Source organism: Amborella trichopoda, chromosome 1 (genome assembly GCF_054954075.1).
Source record: "Amborella trichopoda isolate Santa Cruz 75 chromosome 1, AtrichopodaSantaCruz75HAP2 v2.0, whole genome shotgun sequence".
Lineage (NCBI taxonomy): Eukaryota > Viridiplantae > Streptophyta > Magnoliopsida > Amborellales > Amborellaceae > Amborella > Amborella trichopoda.
In genome coordinates, this window is record NC_142336.1 from 34,092,894 (window position 1) to 34,112,988 (window position 20,095).

General features: G+C 36.7%; 1 protein-coding gene across 6 annotated transcripts; it reads right to left on the minus strand.

Annotated features, from left to right (window-relative positions):
• Positions 1–1,144: 1,144 nt before the first annotated feature.
• On the minus strand, positions 1,145–19,924 carry LOC18433333 (UDP-URONIC ACID TRANSPORTER 1). Of its 6 annotated transcripts, none has more exons than XM_088862692.1 (6): positions 19,754–19,924; positions 16,819–19,651; positions 16,356–16,459; positions 15,156–15,381; positions 14,777–14,910; positions 1,145–1,525 (listed from the first exon to the last, which is right to left on the minus strand). In XM_088862692.1, the coding sequence occupies exons 2-6, from the start codon at positions 17,260–17,262 to the stop codon at positions 1,429–1,431; spliced, it is 1,005 nt and encodes a 334-aa protein (XP_088718818.1). In that variant the 5' UTR covers positions 17,263–19,651; positions 19,754–19,924; the 3' UTR covers positions 1,145–1,428. The 6 variants fall into 6 exon arrangements, with proteins under 6 accessions (XP_088718818.1, XP_011622979.1, XP_088718838.1 ...); XM_088862686.1 differs by lacking the exon at positions 1,145–1,525 and adding an exon at positions 9,207–9,546; XM_011624677.3 differs by lacking the exon at positions 14,777–14,910.
• Between the last annotated feature and the right edge of the window lie 171 nt (positions 19,925–20,095).

The following is a 20,095-nucleotide window of genomic DNA, read 5'->3' on the forward strand; positions in this document are numbered from 1 at the left end:
AAATATCTCTAACATTATTTTTTAAGATGGTTGCATTATACTATTATACAACCGTTGCATGAAATCATTCCCCATATGATATATATATATATATATATATATATATATATATATATATATATATATATATATATATATATATATATATATATATATATATATATATATATATATATAGTTTGATCCTAGTTTTACAATATACACTTTTTTCATTCTAATGAACAATCATGAAAAATTATAATAATAATAATAATAATTGATAATACAATTATCAAAAAAATTATGTATCACCTTTGTTAGGAACTCGTGCTCGACTTGTTATAGTTTGCCTCGCTCAGATGAACATTTCAAAGCTTGAATGAGCTAAGTGAAACCGAACTAAGTTCAAGCTTAAATCCCTTTTGTCAAGCCAAGCTCATGATCAAGTTGGTCCTCAAACGTGCCCGAAGTCAATTTTTCTTGCCTCATTGAGCCCCTTTGCCCGCTCCAAAAGCATAACCTCCTCTTATGAGCACAATCCTTTGGTCCTCTTGATCGTCCCTGAAGTGGACTTGGCTCAGCTGGTAGAGCAGCTTTATGGGCCCAGAAACATATTCTTGGAAGGAAAAAGGTTTATCTAATGTTGAGGTTTTAAACAATCAAACTAGGGCACACCTCAAAAATTAATTAGAAGTTGTTTCGATGCTGAAAATCCCGCAAATCCAATCATCTTGATCTTAAGATACATGGACATAAAGGAAAAAGACTTCAAATCTTGGAAACAATATATCTTGTAATGCATTATCTAGACCGTCAATGTTTAAGATTTTCAACTGCACATAGATCTATTTGATCCACACTATTTTTGAAGTTTTAAATTTTATAGCTAGATATAAAAATAAATTTTCAGACCATCATAAAGATTTTCGACACTGAAATGACATCTTTCAACACCATAAATGATTTTTATTAGCATTACCCTCATGGCCACAAGGAAGAGCCTAAATAAAAATACAATTGTTGATCGACTTTCCGCCTCCTCACCCCTCCCACCCTCGTGTCACATACCCAGACAAAAAACACAGACAAATGGCCTCTAGGCTGGAGAGAGAGATTTTCATCTTAAATTGAATAGAAAATCACAACTATGAGCTTCTAGTAATAGTGAGCGGCAACATTTTGAATATCTTGTATTCATATGAAGCTAGAATCAGGCTAAATATAAAGATAGCCTGATCATAGAATTAGATTATCAATAGATGTGATCAAAATGAACTCAACATTAGATAGATACAAACTATAATTCAGAAGATCTCTCTCTCCTGTACCTGTTGATAATCAACAAAATCTTTAATGAAAGCTTCTTCTGTCCCAATTCCACTTTGAAGGGAAAGTGGATCTACTTCCACCTCCTCTTTGTTTCTCCATATAATATCACCCCAACTACCGTCAGTGTATATCCAGCCATCCCCATGAAAGAGATGGGATTCTGAAACAGCAGAATCGAGATGATAACCGCCACTGCCCCTTTTGCATTGCCCAATACCTGTCACAGTGTTTACTACTCAGGTAGAGAATGAAATGCCTACCGCATTCTATGTCATTGGTTTTTAACAGAATATATATGTTAAAGCCCGCAACCCACTATTTTAAAAACACATAAAGCTTTCTGCCTGGAATTTTAAACAGTCCACAAAATCAAATCAGGAGAGAAATAGTAGAGAATATTTCAGATAATTAATCTGTCTGAATTGTTATGGAAAGTGTAACATATAGAAACTGTGTATGGGTGGCAAATGTAATAGATAGCAACTGTGTGGTGGTGTGTGCAATATATAGGATCTGTGAGGTGCCATATGTATAGGAACTGTGTGGTGTATCGCCGTGGTGTGTAATATATAGTAAATGTGTGGTGCCATGTGTTATGTGCTAAGCAATCTCCATGTGCCATTGACTTAAGAGCCTCTTATCACATGACATTCTATGTTTTCTTTCCTTGATAAATCTGCCCCCAATGCATTTGTTACATTAGTTGATACTTCTTTATCTAGTGCAGCTGGGAAATGCATAGTTCTTCCAACTTTGTCTCTTTCACCATCTTCTGTTTTTTATGTACCAACACTTTCGTCCGTTTATTTGTTTCTTAGTAAATCAAATAAATCACTTCAGTTTTCAATAACATTCTATCCCTCTTTTTCAATAAAATTCTATCCCTCTTTTTATATTTTCCAGGATCTGAAGATAAAAAAAGATGACTGGCGGCATTCTTGAGCCTGGTAGATTTTAATATCTAGAATGTAGCCTAGTTGGTGCTACTTTTGGTTCGAGTATTCTCATTTTCAATGGTAGTATCAGTTGGGTCATCCATCTCTTAATACTTTGAAATTGTTAGCTCCATCTTTAGAATATTTGTCAATGTTAGAGTTTGAAGATTGTTAGTTAGGAAAGCATCAAAGAGTGTCCTTCCATCCTACAGCTGATAAACCTTTTCAGTTGTACATTCTCATATTTGGGGTACGGGTACAGTTCAGAGTCTATCTGGTCTCAGATATTTTTAAATTTTTGTCGATGATTATTCTTGTATGACATGGTTATATTTAATGAAAGAAAGACTGAGGCTTTGTCTATTTTTCAATTGTTCCACAAAGAAAGTCAAGTTTAAATTGGTAAGAATGTGCGAATGCTGCATTCTAGTAATGCTAAAGGGTATTTATACTAAGAATTTCAAATTTATTTAGCTAAAAACAGCTTGTGCACATATTCATAAACAGAAAAGGTAGAATGAAAAACAATCGCTATATAGTTGAAGCGAATCATGCTCTGATGTTAAGTATGTATGTGACAAAGGCTTATCGGGGATAAGTTGTATCGATTGCATGTTATTGCCCTCCTCTGCTTTGGATGTCAGATCAACACATTCTATTGTCTTTCCTAATACCCCTCTATTTTATAGTTCCGCATTTATTTGGTCGTGCTTGCGTTCATGCTTTAGGTCCCAGTACTGAGCATCTATTTGGTTGTGCTTGTGTTCATGCATTAGGTCCTAGTACTGACAAGTTAGATCCTTGAGCTATTAAGTGTGTATTTCTGAGATCTCGCATCCAAAAAAGTTTTCGATGCTATCATCCTGGTTCGAGAAAGAAATTTGTTTGTGGTGATATCACTTTTTTTTAAGAATACTCCATATTTCTCTAACAAGGATTGAATGCTTGAGCTGATTTATTTTATCTTGCTCACGAGGAAACTTCATACAAGGAAGTGCATCCTTCTTCCCCTTCTTTACTTATTGTTTTATTCCTCTTGAAGGCCATTTATCACAATCTCAATTACCTACCTCTGTAGAGTCTGCCTCTACTCTTGTTAATAAGCCACAGAAGCAAGCCCTGAAAGATATATATGAGGAGTGTGAAGGAACTACAATCACCGCCAACTCAGCAAGAAAATCAGTCTTCATCGTTGTCATAAAACCCAATCCCAGTTTCTGATCGCACTTCAGTTTCTGGTAATGTTGATGTTCCAATAGCCAACCGTAAAGGTCAACAGTCTTTCACTCAGCATTCCATTAGTTTACATTCACAAATTTATCTCCTACATATCAAAAGTTCGCTTTTTTGCTTTCCTCTATTTCTATATCCAAGTCCTACCATAAAGCTCTTTCCAATATTTTAGGTAGAAGAGAGCGATGGATGGGGAAAGGCAGCACTCCAATCGAGTGGCAAAATGTAGGATGTCGTCAGGTTTATGAAGTCAAATATAAGCCAAGTGGTACTATTGATAGGTTAAAGGCCAGGTTGATGGCAAAAGGGCATACATGTGACAGAAACTAGTGGCACAGAAAGAAAGAGAACAAGAAAGAGAAGAGTACGTGAAATCCCCCTTAAGATCTTACTTGGGTCTTGTGCCTCTTATTAAATATATATATTTCCATTGTATACTTCCCATGGTGTATTTTGTTCCCACCGAATATGTTGTTTGCATATGATATAGTTTTGATTGATAGGACTATAGATGGTGTAAATGCAAAGTCAAAACTTTAGAGGGTTACTTTAAAATCGAAAGGTTTTAAAATTAGTTGGACTAAGATAGAATATGCGGAATACAATTTTAGTAATAATAGGAGTACAAAAGAAGAATTAATTAAGATTGATGGCCAAAAGAGATTATTTTTGGTATCTTGCATCGATAATCCATGAGAAAAGAGAGACGAACAAAGATGTTGCTCATAGAACTACAGCTGTATGGACGAAGTGGAAAAATGCTTTTGGAGTCTTACGTGATTGTCTCATACCAATGAAACTAAAGGGCTTTCTATAAGATGGTTATAAGAACGGCCATACATTATGTGACGGAATGTTGGGCAATCGAGAAACAACATATCTATAGAATAAGTGTAGCTGAGATGAGGATGTTAAGATGGATGAGTAGCAAGACAAGAACGATAGAATTAGGAATGAATACATTCGGGAGAACCTTAGGAGTAGCTCCAATAAGCCATGAAAATGAGGGAAAGTAGTCAGGTCGTCTAGTCACATGTAGCATTGACCTAGAGCAACACTAGTTAGAAGAGGTAATTTGGATCCAGTGGAAGGCTCTAAAAGTGCATGGCGAAGAACCCAAAATACATTGATGAAATTCGTGAGAAAAAATATGGTGACTTATGGTTTGACTGAAGGTATGGCCCTCGAAGAATAAAATGGTAATCGTAGAGAAAAATCGTAGAATAGGATTCGTGTACCCCAACCCTAAATAGTTGAGAAAAGACTAGGATGATGATGATGTCGATGATGATTTGCATTCTACACTGGTGCCCTTGATTATAATTATGTGACATCATGGTACAACATAAAATATAAAATGACTACAGTGTTCATTATACATAAGTAAATAGTCTCAACACATAAATTGCTTCTCATGCTTGAACATGTTCAATTTGCCCTTTAGAAAATGATATATTTCACTTGTGTTCTTGGATAAAGATATTAGTTGTTTAATACTTAGTCCCAATGTGTCTTATTTGATGGAGGGAAAAATCGTTCATTTTTTTTTTATTCAATTTCAAAGGATGTATATTATAATTTTGGTTTTAGGGTTTATTTCTAAGGGGGTTTTCTAGTTTTTTTAGGAATTCTAGGGTTTTCAATTTTTTTTTATTTATTTCTTGAGTACTATTCATAAAATACTATTCATGAATACTGTTCATGGGTACTATTCATAGGAGTAAAAAAATCATTATAAAATTTAAATTTAAGTTTAAGTTAGGATACATAGGTCATTTTAATCATTGTATGGATATATAATATCTTTGAACATTGAATTATAATATATAAGAGGTGTGTGGGACCTTGAGAGGGTCAATTTTACATGATTTTTTAGAAATTGAAAAAGAGAAAGCTTAGGCTAGCTTGGGGTATGGAGAAAAAACCCTAAGTTTCTTAGACTTGTGTTGTATTGAGCTTTGTTTCTTGTTGATTTTATTGTTCTCTCAAATTTCCCTACATCAAATTGATATCAAAGCTCGCGATCTACACAAAAGTTATTGCAGCACATACGGAAGTTACTCTAACACGTACAGAGTTACTATAGCACCACATTTTTTGGTGCCCTAGATCAACAACAAAGAGAGGGAAGTTATAGTAGGGTTTATGATTTGCTGATTTTGGCCAAAGTTTTGCCAAAACAACCTAGATCTTGCTAATTTCAGCAATTTTTTATGATTATTTTCCTAGGGTTTGTGATTTCGTCAAACCCATGGCAGCAAGAAGGGACCATAACAGAGGGATTTTCGTGGATCGACTATGTGATCCCATAGATGACAGAATTGAAGAACTTGAACGGCAAGTACATCAACTTGCGGAGCAGTACGCGAGCCTCAATAATGGATAAGACGGTGATCTTTCAGCCCAAGAGGACCTCGAGTACAAGATTTTTCTCTTTACGCTCCACGTGGGGAATCAAGTGATAAGGATAGAAACAGAAGACCTAAATGTGGGGAACATCACTCTAGGATTTTCGATTTAGAGGACAAAACTCTCGATTTTGATACAAATCGTATCGAAAATCAGCAGGATGTAAATTGAGATCTACCACCAATCTTCGATGCATATTTAGATGAAGAACAAGATCTTGTAAGAGATCCAATCTACGATGATAAACAAGATCTTGTAAGAGATCCAATCTATGATGATGATCAAGATTTTGTGGTTCAATTGGTATTAGATGAGGAAAAAATGGACTCAAAGGAGAATTGAAAGGTGAAGTTGTTGGCTTAATCGCGGATCTCAAAGATGCACTCGTGGTATGTTTTTAAGAGTTAAGCCTGGGCAAATTCAGCAAGGTTACATATATGAAGTGATGCAATTTAAACAAGTTTATGTGATTAAAAATATTCTATTGACATACAGTGACCCTTTTCTCTAGGGTTTCTTAATTCCAATGCATAATCATCGTGTTTTCATCAGTGTTGTAACCCACAAGTTCCAAGGTCATGTCTATAATATTCAAGTTGAAGAATGTTGCCGGACTAAAACCAATTTCATCTTAGCACACTTCAAAACTAGAGGACAAGTTTTTTCAACCAGGGGAGAATGATGGAAGGAAAAATTGTTCATATTTTTTTATTTTTATTCAACTTTAAAGGATGTATATTATATTTAGGGGTTATTTCTTAGGTTTTTTTAGTATTTTAGGGTTTTTATATTTTTTATTTATTTCATGAATATTATTTATAAATACTATTCACGAGTACTGTTCACAGGTACTATTCATAGGGGTAAAAATGTCATTATAAAATTTTAGTTTAAGTTAGGAGATATAGGTCATTTTAATCATTATATGGGCATGTAATGCCTTTGAACATTGAATTATAATATATAAGAGATGTGTGGGGCCTTGAGAGGGTCAAATTCCACATGATTTTTAGAAATTGAAAAAGAGAAAGCTTAGGCTCTTAGTACCCTTGGGTTATGGAGAAGAAACCCTTCATCACATGAATTTTAGAAATTGAAAAAGAGAAAGCTTAGGCTTTTAGAATCCTTGCTTGGCGTATGGAGAAGAAACTCCAGGTTTCTTTGACTTGTGCATGTGTTTAGCTTTGTTGCTTGTTGATTTTCCTGTTCCCTCAAATTTCCCTGCAGCATACTTGAATCGCCTTATTCTATCGTCTCGCGCACAAAATGATAATCGATGTAGGTGTGTTTGGTGCAACCATAAAAAAAGGATTAGTTGGGATAGCTAGTGCCCTTTAATTATCACTATAAATTGTTAAGCGCTGCACCTTATATCCAAGCCATATGATGAAATTTCGAATCCAAGAGATTTCTGCCACAACATTAGCCTCTGTATTTAGTTTCTATGCTCGATCTAGCCATAGATGAGATTTTTGCTCTTGCTCATCCAGGATACCCAATTTCTTTCTAAATAAACATAATATCTTGAAACTGACTTGGTTGAGTTAGGATCTCCTGCCCATTCGGCATCCAACTTTCCAATAATGGAAGCAACAAACACATCTTCCATATGATTTCTATGATCCGTAATGCCTTGATTGATAGTACCCTTGATATATCAGACTCTTCGTTTTAAGGCTTCCAAGTGAACATTGGTAGGAGCATGCATAAATTGGCATACCTGATTGACTGCAAATGCAATGTGAGTATGATTAAGTTAAGATACTGAAGCTACCTACATGCTTTGGTATTTCCAGTCTCAACCTTGTGTTAAGCACCACAGGTGTAACCGATGGTTTGCAAATTCAACTTATCATATCCCTACAGTGAATCCAGTGCATATTTATGTTGAGACAATTGAATTTTGACCCTGGTCGAATCCACTTCTATCCCCGGAAAAATATCTCAGCTCTCTCAAATCTTTCATTTTAAACTTGTCAAGGAGAGTTCTCTCAATATTTGCTATAAGGCTTGCAGAACTTCCTGTGATTATCATACATTAAGAGGATGAGCACAATACCTTTAGTACTATTGTGAATGAATAAGGAGTGATCCCTTGTTGTCCTCATAGAACCATAGACCTCTATTGCATGATAAAAACTTTGAAATCAGGTAGAAGAGGCTTGCTTTACACCATAAATAGATATTTTCAGTTTGCATACATATTTCTCATTCATGGATGTTTATAAGATCCTTCCATTCTAGTAGCACCTTAGGTTAGGATGGCATAGACCTAACGTTAATGGCGAGGTTGAAATGAAGAAAGGCTTATGATAGATACGTATTCACCCAAAGAGGAGGAAGGGTGTAGCAAGCGACAAAATGCTTTAAGGAGTTGAAAATAAACATAGACCCGGATTGCTTTGGATCGGGCCAGCTGCAAAGCGTAGCACCTCAAGGGGCAGTTACTCGTCGGGTGGTTGGGGTAATGTAGGGCTCCTCCCTACCTTAGCTGTTAGGTAAGCCATTTATGGAACTTGGGAACTTCTACTTGGAAAGACATGGGCTACAATCATGTCTATAGGGAGGTGAATGGGGTGGCAGACGAGCTGAATCCTGCTAATTATCTCGAACCATGCCCTCACTTGCCCTGTTTTCATCTTGCATGTAAAATAGTTTTAGGTGGATTGCACATCCTCTTTTCATCAAGGAACATTTCTTGAGATGCGGACACGTTTATTCCTAGGGCTAGAATAGCAATAGCATTTATAACTGTCTTAATATCCAATAAAAAACACATGCTTCTGCTTTAGAAGAAAGTTTTTTCCTTTGACTCTGACCTACATAAACATAAAGCATTACATCCAAAAGATCAAAGAAATGAATAATCAACAGGCTTATCATAAAACACATCATAAGGAGTTTGGTCATTCAAAACTTAGAAGGCAATCTATGTAGGCATAACCAGTCATGTGAAAAGCTTCAGCACGTGAATATTTTTTTATCCCACGAGCGTACATCAAGGAAAAGGAAACCTTGCCAATATGGTGATGCCTTCGTTCCACTACACCATTTGATTGTGGACTATAGAGACACAAATTTGTTGCTCTACCTCATTATTCTTTAAGTAATTCTTAATGCATGAGATGAGAACTCAGCTCCCCCATCACTATGAACAAAAAAAAGATTGGTCTATGAAAATGGTTCTCAACAAATTTTTAAATTGTACAAATGTTTTGAATACTTGAGATTTTTCCTGGAGGAAATAAATCCAAGTATACCCCGAAAAATCAACGACAAAGATCACATAATATTTGGTATGAGAAGAAAAATCAACTGGTGTAGCTCCCCATACATAGGAATGAATTAATTCAAAAAGCAAGAAAGATCTTTTGTAAGAATTGGAAAAGAGAATTTGGGAATGTCTACCCAACTGACAAACGTGACATAAAAACAAATTCTCTTATCTTTCAAATAATGTTGGGATTAAACCCTCTTCAAATAACCTACTGATTGAATCAACACTGCAATGACTTAGTGATGTCAAACATTCACATCCTCGCTGATTTGAAATGAAGAGACTAACAATGGGAGCTTCCTCGATCCATCATTCGACACATATAGATGTCCTTGTCGAATTCCCTCAGTGAACATTGTCTTGGACAATGGGCCTTCAAATAAACTGAGGACAGTGTTAAAACAAAGTTGGACTTATTTTCTTGAGTCAATAGAGATACTGAAATAAGGCTAAGCTTGATTTTACGGACTAAAAACATACTATTCCGGGACATTCAGAACAATTTAGAAGATATTTCCACATGCGTGATAAGGAATGAGGACCCATCTCTAGTTATTACAAAACCACTACCAAAATAGTGGGCAAAAGTCCGAAATTTACCAGGAATACCTGTAGCATGGCTAGCTGCCCCACTTTGGGCAATCCTTACTTTATCACTCAGTCTAGACAATGTCGTGGTTTCCATTGAAGTGTCTATGGCAGATCATAAAGCTACTTTCTGTGCACATATGAAGTTAGTGGGAGCCAAACCATCAGTTCTCCAAATTCCAGGAGGAACCTTCTTGACGTTAGACCTCGGACTTGGTGTCCAGTTTGGAACTCCTCAACACCCATTTCATCCTCCAGAGGACAAATGATCTGGAGCCTCTCTCTTACAGGTATGTTCTCAAACTCGTTTTTTTACCACAACCCCGACCCCATCCAACTAAACTCAGTCATTGCCTTGAGACCATGGCTCTCTCCTATGCCATCCAAAATCCAAGCCTTTAATGAATTGACTAGTCATTTCTAACAAGGCCCTCCCTCAAGATCAATCATTAAGAAATGGGAGACAGCTTAGGAGTCGCCTTGGCTTGGTGTCCTAGCAAGACTTGAGGCAAACCCTCGACACTTTCCCCGAGTCTCTAATTTTTTTAAAAAAATATTAATTTATTTGGTGAGAAAATATGTTCCAACTCAAACCCCGCCCAAGTTGAACAGGGTGACTTGCTTCAAGAGCTTGGAGAGTCCAGCTCGACTCAAACCTTGCATGAGTTGAAACAGTCGAGACTGCAAACAATCTCCAAATCCTCCCACAAGATCCTGCCCAAGCCCAGTGTTAACAATGGCTGCTTCCTCGGCAATCCAGGTCCTACAAGCATTGGAGACATCTTCAAAGATCATCTTTGCCAGACTCAACTACCTAGTCAGGTCCCATAAGCATGACCAATGTGACATATGCAAAGTCTGAAGCTTTGCTTGCTAGACTCAAAAGTGATTGACAGGAATTGGTGCTCCTCTTTATTGATAGAAAGAGAATCCCAAGAGCCATTAACTGGGTGAAAAAAGCTTCACCTGTTCCTCAAGATTGAAAGCTACCTTTGATCATGTCTTCAACATCTGCAGCTCACTAAAAGTATCTTTCAAATACTCGTGGTCTGAGGCAAATGCATCTACGGGTTAACTTGCCAAAGATGGAGCCTTTGAGACCCAATCTTCTTATGAGTACAATTTTGGATTCAATTTGGTAGAAACCTTATAGTTACATACTGCAATTTTTTTCAGCCAACTCATACAAAGGATTTTCTACATCTTAGTTTTATTAATACAAAGGGTTATTTCATTAAAAACCAAGGTTTAAAAAAATGGATTGGTGACCTAGATTGGCTACCCCAAAACCGTGTCGGATAGGTGGATCGGTGATCCGCATCAGAAAATCGGCCGGATCGGCAAGATCCGGCTTCAAATAAATTTTAAAAAATCACTAGGATCTCTTAAATTTGGTTTCCCAAAAAAATAATGGTATCACATTATAATTTTTTATTACTTTATTAAAATACATAAATATTGAAAACTTGTCTCATGTCTGAGTGTTTGTCATCCTTTACATCCATTTTATGGTCAAAATAAAATTTAAAACGCAATTCATTGCAATAAAATGGATGTCTCTAACTCAAATTTTTATGGCGAAAAAAAGGAATAGAACAATAGTTTTGGACTTTTTGATTTAATATAGAGAAAAAAAGATATGACCCTCTCAATGAGCTATCGTGCTTTTATTAAACCAAAATGGCAATCGGGGAAAAAAGCTATGACCCTCCATTTCTGCTTTCTCACCAGACATGCTTTTGCTATTCTAAAGGTTCCTTTTTCTTTACAATTTTTTTTAAAACAACCTTAAATTCATATTAATTAAATTATATATATCCAGTCTCACCACAAAGTTACAATTACCAAAAAAAAAACATCTCCACTACATGAGATTTAGCTAGCAAAAAGTATATGCCAAATAAATAATTAATACAAACAGATATATAGAATTTAGAAACATGAATTTGTAATCATATTTTAATAAAATTAGAAGAATAAATAAATTTATGTTTGCAATTAGAAAAATGCATAGAGAAACTTGAAAACAAATTTTGAAGTGGGAGTATGGACTTCCCTATCAACTAGTGTTTTTTATTTTTTTAAATGCCCCATGCAATAGTGTGCTATTCAGCCCCAAATATATTCGCTAAAATGTCCCATGCAATAGTGCTATTCACCCTAAAATTTATTTGCACCAAGGTGTTTTATGTGGTAGTTAAGAAGCGAGAGAAAAGTCCCACACCGGGGATGTAAAGAAGCAAAAGCCTCTTTAAAAGACTTATGTGTAGGTGTCGTACCATGAGTATTAGCCACTAGCACAAGGGCCACTAGCTCCGCCATGCTTACGCATGAGTGTATCGTAAGCGATGAGATGGCAGCTTTGAAAAAAGCAACAAAACACAATACATTGGGTGGGCCGCACCACACTTTATAAAAACCTTTAAAAAGTGCACATCTATCAAAAAATTCTGAAAGTACAAATAAAAATACACTTTATCAAACAGTATGGGCCAGTCGACCATTTCAGGACTGAACCAGCCAGTTCTATGCTGACAGAATCGGTCGGAACTAACCGATTAAGGGGGAACCCTGTTGGTTCCTGATACATGATGGGAACCAGACTAGCTACAATGATTTCCAATCCGGATCAAGTGATTCTGATCTAGATAAGAGATATTTAAAACATTGTCAAAGACAAAGAAACTCTTTCCCCTACGGATAGGCACAACAGTTGAGGTTTTCAGGAGGGTCATCCCTTGTTGAAGTCGGAGAGGTGCCTCACGAATGATGTGTGTAGGCCACGAGAACTTGGTGGCCTCCTATATGCAATTATAGGCTTGTGAGAGCGAGGGTCAAATTCTCAACAAACTTCTTCACGGCATCTACATATGACAGCCACATTCTGGGAAGCAACCCTGCAAAGCAAAACATCTACATATGCATAGAGAGTTCCCTTTCACTATAGGAATACGTTTGTGAGACTTGCTCTTGGGGGGACCTGTAATCCACATACTAGGACCGTGATTTCACTATTTATTAGTAAGGTTGACAGGCCAACCATGAGCCTCTGCGTACAAGTGTGGGTCATGGGTTTTGCTGGATTGGTTTGAGAAGATAGTTATTGATCACGGATCCTAGTACTAGTGGAGTCTTGATCGTCACTTTTCTTAACCTATTGATACCAATCCACCTCTATAGCTATTTCTAAGTGTTTTAGATTTTTTTTTTTAATGAACATCAGAAATATTGTTTTCAACATTTTGCTCCTTCGGTTTGAAAATATTTTTCAGAATTTTTATATTTTCAGAATTTTTTAAAAAGTTATTTTATGCATAAAAACCCTATAAGGACAGTGTTGATATTTCTGATTTTTAAAGGGCCATAGTGGGATCCACGTGGAGGGGCCAAGGGCACAGCCCCCACACGAGGAGTCCACATGGGCCACACGCCCCATACAGTGGGATGCCGCTAGCTTTCCCATTCAGGTTGGCATTCGTTGAGAAAATCTATTTAAGGTTATGGTTTGCTGTGAAATCTTGGGAAAATATTTTGGATGAGTTTTTTGAAAGATTTAGTTGGTCGGAATATTTTCCTTTTGACTTCGATCTGGATTTGCATGTTGATTATGATTTCTAAAGATATTAGAAGTTATTTATATGTGAGTCCAAGTCAATATTTTATGGGACTGTGGAAGACCTACTTACCTAGTATAATTACAAGTGGATATGGGTCAAAGATTCAGGGGATAAGGTTCCTAAATTCTTTTCTAAACATGATGGCTCTGATTTTTGTCCCTCATCTCACAAATTACCTATGCATCTTAAAGTCAAATTGAATCCTAATTAAGATTAGAACCCTAGGGCCATTAGGGCCTATATAAGGATGGGTCTTCCCCCATTCTCTTCACCTTGTTCAGACCTCTCTCTCTCTCTCTCTCTCTCTCTCTCTCTCTCTCTCTCTCTCTCTCTCTCTTTCTCTCTCTCTCTCTCTCTCAGGTGGCACACACACCTAGGAGTTGCACCCACCACTAGGGCGTACAGAGGGGCATGCCCAGCCCTATCTTGGTTAAGGGATGGTTCAACATTGTGACATGCCCCAAAAGATTTAAAAGGTCTGAGAAACCCTATTTTTAGTAATCAATGTCCTCAGCCCTAGCTTAGTTAAAGTGTCCTCAGCCCTAGCTTAGTTAAAGTGTCCTCAGCCCTAGCTTAGTTAAAGAGTAAGTCATAGGTGCTTCCCAGCCTCAAAGGATCCAACAAAACCTAAGGATCAAGTACACCACTGGTTCGGTAATTGGGTGTGCTAAATCTAAGGGGGAAGCCCTAGGCAAAGGTTCAGTAATTCTTTCCAATTTTGGTTATCAACTTTATTTTCGGTCCTTAATTCATGTTTGTTAAGAAGTCTTAATTGTATTAGGAGCCCTATTTGGATTAGGAGTCCTACTTGTACTAGGACTCTTACGTAAATTATAGATCCTAAATGCATTAGAATTCATATTGCGAGTTTGAATTTCAATTTTGAATAAAGTTTTATTTGATGGTAAGAGTTAAAGATCCTAGATTGTAGCAGGTTTATTTCTATTTCTGGTTGTATTGTGGCAATTGTAAGTAGAAATTCTGGTTATCAATAAAATAAAAAAAAGAGAAAAAGTTTTTATTCATCCTTCGGAATTCTACATAGCCATACCTTTTCAATCTCAAACATGAGGGATCCTCTCTAATATTAGACGAGTTTACTCAGAGTTGGGTTTGGACAATTCAGTTTAGGCTATTGGCTAGGCCTTCATCTATAGTGGATTTCCACTAAACCTTCATCTAGTCTTCCAGAAACCTGCTTTTATTGACCCACACATATCACGCTATTTTTCTGCAACTCGAAACAAATCTTTTTACCAGGGGTAGAAATCTGGCCTAGATAGGAGTCCTTGTTTCCAACAAATTAATCCTAGGTAGTATTGGCAATATTATTTCCATTTTTGCCAAATCCAAGACTAGCTGGTTAGGTTTACCCATGTGTTTGTCAACCCAAGTCAGCAACCACTAACCTATGCAAAACTCTAAGCTCCAACTCCTTTTGGAAAGATCCCTTTGATGATTCTTTGGCTGCATGGTTGAGGAATGAGGACCCCCTGCTGAAGCAAGTCAACCAAGTTCCATGGCCACTGGATGTTGATGTCATCTTAAGGAAATTCAAAGCAATGTGATTAGTATAAGCAGAAACGCTTTAACTACGAAGAGAATGAAACCACAAAAGAAGGAAACAACCTTTTGACAAATGAAATAATTAGATGTCGAGTTAAATATCAATTTGAAAACTCCCACTCAATTTCTTCAGTTTAAAACATGGTAAAACTATGCACACCTTATATTTCAGTTAAGTCAAGCACCAAAGTGCAGAGAAAAATGCATAGAGAAATATCAAACCTGGAGAGTCAGAGGACTGGTATGCTTTGTCACCAAGAAGTTGGACAAGTTCACTGAGTAAGCCATGGCAGAGTTCACCAAAAGAAGGAAAAACATAAACCTATCCTTTCCAAGTGAAAGAACGACATCTGCCAAATTTGATTCCATGACAAGAACAGCAGGCAACAAAACCAAAACTGCCATAGGTGACATATACAGCAACAAGTTCATGGAATTCAACTTCTCCCTGCAAGTAAAAAGGGTAAGATATACACTGATTTCAATGAGTATTTGATTAAATTTTGGTGCAACACATAAAAGCCAAATATTAAGATATGGGGAGAAAACATCAGGGGTGTACTTTTCAAAAGGAATACTTTCATTCACCATGTCACGCTTGTAATATTTATGGAATGATCAAATTACAAAGCCGTAATACAAAATATGATGTGGAGTGAGGGTTACAGTTGGATATATCAAAGTAAGAATTGGATTAGAAGCAAAGATTCTAACTTATGCATAAATGCATAATTAAGCAGTTGGGGTTTTATACAAGGACTTGGGGAAAATGGCTTCACTGCGCCTACAATTACATGATAATCAAGAAGTATTTAATGATTACACAACAAATAATACAATCAACATAATACACAAACTCAAGGTCAAGGCTGACAGGCTGCTTGATTCCCAAGATCAGCATAGGAATACATACTGGACTGTGGAGATGCTTGATTCTCAACGGCCAGAGACCCAATAGTCAGAGGGCTTGGGTCTAAACTTCAAGTAATCATAATTTAAAGGCTGTCATGTCAGGGTTCCCAAAAGTTATGCCACTATCCAGGAAGGCCAGAAGATTTACTAGAATAATCCATTAGAGGGTTCTAGGGAAAATAGTGATCAAGTATGAAACCTTATTCCTCCATCATTCTCTTGAACATTGGGAAGGCTGAAAAGTATATTTGAGAATCCAGATATCAATTATTAGGGAAGCAGGAAAGATGATCCTTGTCTATTTTGAAACATGCCAATTACAGAATCACCTCCATTATTTAATAGAAAAGAGACAGAATTGCCAAATCAAAAAACGTTTCACAAAGCTATCATATTAGACAAAAGATAATAGAAAACAAACAAGCTAAAAATACTGAGTAAATAAAAGCACATTGGACTTCATACAAAAATAACTACTATCCTGCACACAAAATAACTACTGCAACTAACCCTTCTGATGACAACAATATCCCCTGAAGGACTGACTTGAAAGCCCTTGCTGCTGTTGCTCCAATGCACATGATAAAACCGTACAAGTGGAAGCTTGGCTCTCCCTGCCAACGACATAAACAAAACAAAAATTTCACCATGACAAACCAAATACAGAGATAGAAAACAAGTAACATATGCACGCATGCCCGCACGCACAGAAAGAGAGAGAGGAATTCAATCAGAAAGGCATATCAAAAATGGCGAGCAAGATGTAACAAAGGCAGATCAGTTATTTGTTGACGATTCTATCAATTCCGAATTTCTCAGTAAAGGCATGAATCAGGCAATGACAAGCAAGGGCACAAAAAAATGAGGCTATTATGAACCACACTACTTGCAATTTCCCAAAATTTACAGTTGAAAGAGGTATGAATTTGGCAATTCACAGCAAAGATGAAAAAGACGGGATTATATGAATTACCCCACTTGCAATAACCACGCCTGCAACAACGGGCACAAGGGCTGCATAAGTGAGCCATGCCTCTCTCTTGAAGGTCATGAGATACGCAAAGAGAGCAGTAAAAAATGGGGTGGTGGCCCCAACTGCCTGGTTAAATGAGACGGGCAAAAACCTTAAAGATATGTTTCCTCCAACTACCGAACCACAAAACACAACACTTAGAGCTCCAATTTTGAGGAATTGAGTCCATGACTTAATGGCCTGAAGAGGAACCATCTTTAGCCAAACTATGCTCAGGTAGCTCAATAATGCACAGGCACCCATATGGCACATCGTGAGGAAGATTGGGTACCTGAATCCGTAGTTGCTAAGAAGGTATTTGTTGAGGAGAAGAACTCCAATGTTGGAGGAGTACCAGCAAATGATGAGAGAAGAAATGAAAAGGGAATTCTTTGGAATGCGCATGGCTTCCCAGAGCTCTCAGATCTCCAAAGAACCCAGCGATGGAATGGCATTTGCAGTTGGGTTGTTCACATTGGGAGATTTCGCAGAGATGGAGTGGGTTTTGGTCTCTTTCTCAAATTCTGCAGAGAAGATAAGCTTTGGGTCTCTCTCTACTGGGTTCTCTTCATCCACATCAAGAATTGATAAATTCAGAGAAAATGCATTTGCACATAGTAGTCGTTAGTCTTGAACTTGGAATGTAGAAGCCAGCCATTAAAAGAGCGACATTATTATTAAGGTGTTGATTACAGGGAACGCTTCTCATTTCTTGGTTTTTTACATTCAAATTTTCCACCCCTTTGTAAAGGACTAAAGAAAAAAAGAAAAAGAGAGAAGGTAGCAAATTTTTCGCGAGTGGGTGGTTGTTAACTTAGAGAGAGAAAGGGTGAGAATATTTTAGAGAGAGAACAAGAAGTTCGGTTGAGGCCACCCAATGACCAAACTTTCATCTTCTTTTTTTTCGTTTTTTGGGTAAGTAATGTCCACAGACGCATCGGGTTTTCGGACATTTTTTTGAACAAAAAACGATTTTTGGACATTTTTTTTGGTTAAAAAACAGTCCAAAAACCCGGTCACCTCGCACTAGCATTTACATATTTTACCATATGACCGTACCCTTCAAATTTATTTACAAAGAGTACGTCGGGAAGAGTACGTTAACTCGCTCATCTTACTTTGAAAGATCTTTTTCCTTTTTTATCTGAATTTTGCGTCCGAATAAGACTGGTCAATGCTTATTTTCCGAAGGGAAAAGTTTATATGGAGCCGAGGCTCTAAACAATCAAATTAGAGCCTATCCCAAAAATTTCACTATAAGAGGTTGTTTTGATGCTCAAATATCCTCAAATTGATCATCTTTGACAGCAAGATGCATTGACATGAGAAAAAAATGAATTTCAAGTTTTGGAAATAACGTATTTTGTAATGCATTTTTTGGCCGTCAATTTTCAAGATTTTCAAGTTTTCATAGATATGTCGATCTACACTATTTTTTAAACCTTAAGTTTATAAATAAAGATGAAAATATACTTTAAGGCTATCGCAAAAATTTTCAGTATTGAAATCACATTTCTCGATACTATTTGAAGGTAGGCTCTAATTTAATTGTTTAAAGCTTAAGCTCTATACGAACTGCATCCTTCTTAAGAAACATTGTACTTTTATGAATACGTAGATCTTGCTCACCAAAATTGGACTTTTATGAATACTTAGATCTTGCCCACCAAAATTGGACGGTACTTGTTCAATATTGGAACGTTACTTTTTTTTCAAGCATATATGATATATGAATGGAAAAACTTCTTTTTGAGATTGGTGGCACCTCAAGTTACATCTACAAAATTTAGAAGTATTTCTAACTCAAGATGTACCCGATGGATCAAATGGACATTATGCTCCTCAGGGAGTTCGGCTATTAATGAATATGAATAACAACTGTTGCATCCCTTATTCATCTTTGTTAAAAAAAAAAAAAAATCTTCAGTATCCTCTACTTTTAATTTTCATTTCTTCGTAAACTCAAACCTAAAGTTTCAAAAAATATCTTCTAACCCTTGATCACTTTACACTATTTTTTAACCTAAACAAATATGAGAAAGACATATTTAAAGCCAATCATTTCTCTCTCTTCACTTATATCTCTCAAACTTCTCTTTATCTCTCTTCTTATATCTCTCACTCTCTCTCTCCTACTGTGTTTCTCCAAACACCTCTCTCTTCTCCCGGTAACTTCTCACCTCCATGAATCCCTTCTCTCTTTCTCTTAAACTTTGGAAAGACGACTTTTAAAAAAGATGTCTTTTTAAGTTTGTTTGACCTAAAAAAACATGTTTAAATTAGCTCAAGGGGTTAGAAGAAACAAAATCTACAATTTTTATATCCCAATATATCTTTTAAAACTTTGGATCTATTGTGAAATGAAACTTAAAATTAAAGTGTATGGAGATATTTTTCCAAAAGAGAAAGAAGACAAAAAAAAAAGGAGAGAGAGAGAGAGATCTTTCTATGTTTATTTCATGAGAAAGCAGCAAATGCTGTACTGGCTACGAAAGCCTGTTGTCGGCCTCTCCCAACATGGTGTATATTTGTGAGAAAGCCGCTTCATAACTATTAACTATCTTGATATGAGGAAGCTCTCTCTAAAAACAAATTCTTCCAGTCCCCAGAAAAGTGCTTTCGGACACAACAAACGTGCCCATAAAGTTGTAATGTAGCACTTGCCATGGAGGTCAAAAGTGAGATTATGGTGAGCATGCCTGATAGATGATAGAAAGGACTCCGAGGGAGAAATATATGTCGTGAGAGTTTGAACTTTGGTGGTGTTAAGGATATCATGAGCAAGTTCAAAGAGCTGTCAAATGAGAGAGATATAGGGTTAGTGTGCAGTTCAGTCCTCAACTGCATTGCAATGTAACTGTTTACATGGCTAACATGACTTCATTCACATGCTAACCTTGGCCTTCATATTTCCCTTAGGGTTGATGAGCACCTTGAAAGAGCCACTGGCTCCTTCATCCAAGGCAAGATTGGCCCTAAATAGGTGCTCCAAACTCTACGACCCGACAGAGGTGATTGGATAATCAAGTGAATCCCTTAAGAGAGTACTTCTGCATTCGAAGAGTGCCTGAAGCGCATTTGAAGCATAATGTGTAACCGTGATAAGTGTGGCTATAAATGATAAGTTACCATGTGAAAGAGTTTGAACCAATGAAGTAGATGAGGAAGCCGACTCTGGAGATCCTGTTGCATTATGGATGATATATCTTAAAGAGGAATAGGGGTATGGGGAGTCATC

Excerpts from the sequence above, each read along its gene's own strand:
- LOC18433333 (XM_088862686.1), bottom strand. The coding sequence starts at position 17,262 with ATGCGCATTCCAAAGAATTCCCTTTTCATTTCTTCTCTCATCATTTGC. Across the intron at positions 16,460-16,818 it reads GCGTGGTTATTGCAAGTGGG|GGAGAGCCAAGCTTCCACTT; the intron begins GTAATTCATATA and ends TGTCGTTGGCAG. Across the intron at positions 9,547-14,776 it reads GAGCTTAGAGTTTTGCATAG|TTTATTTGAAGGCCCATTGT; the intron begins GTTAGTGGTTGC and ends CACTGTCCTCAG.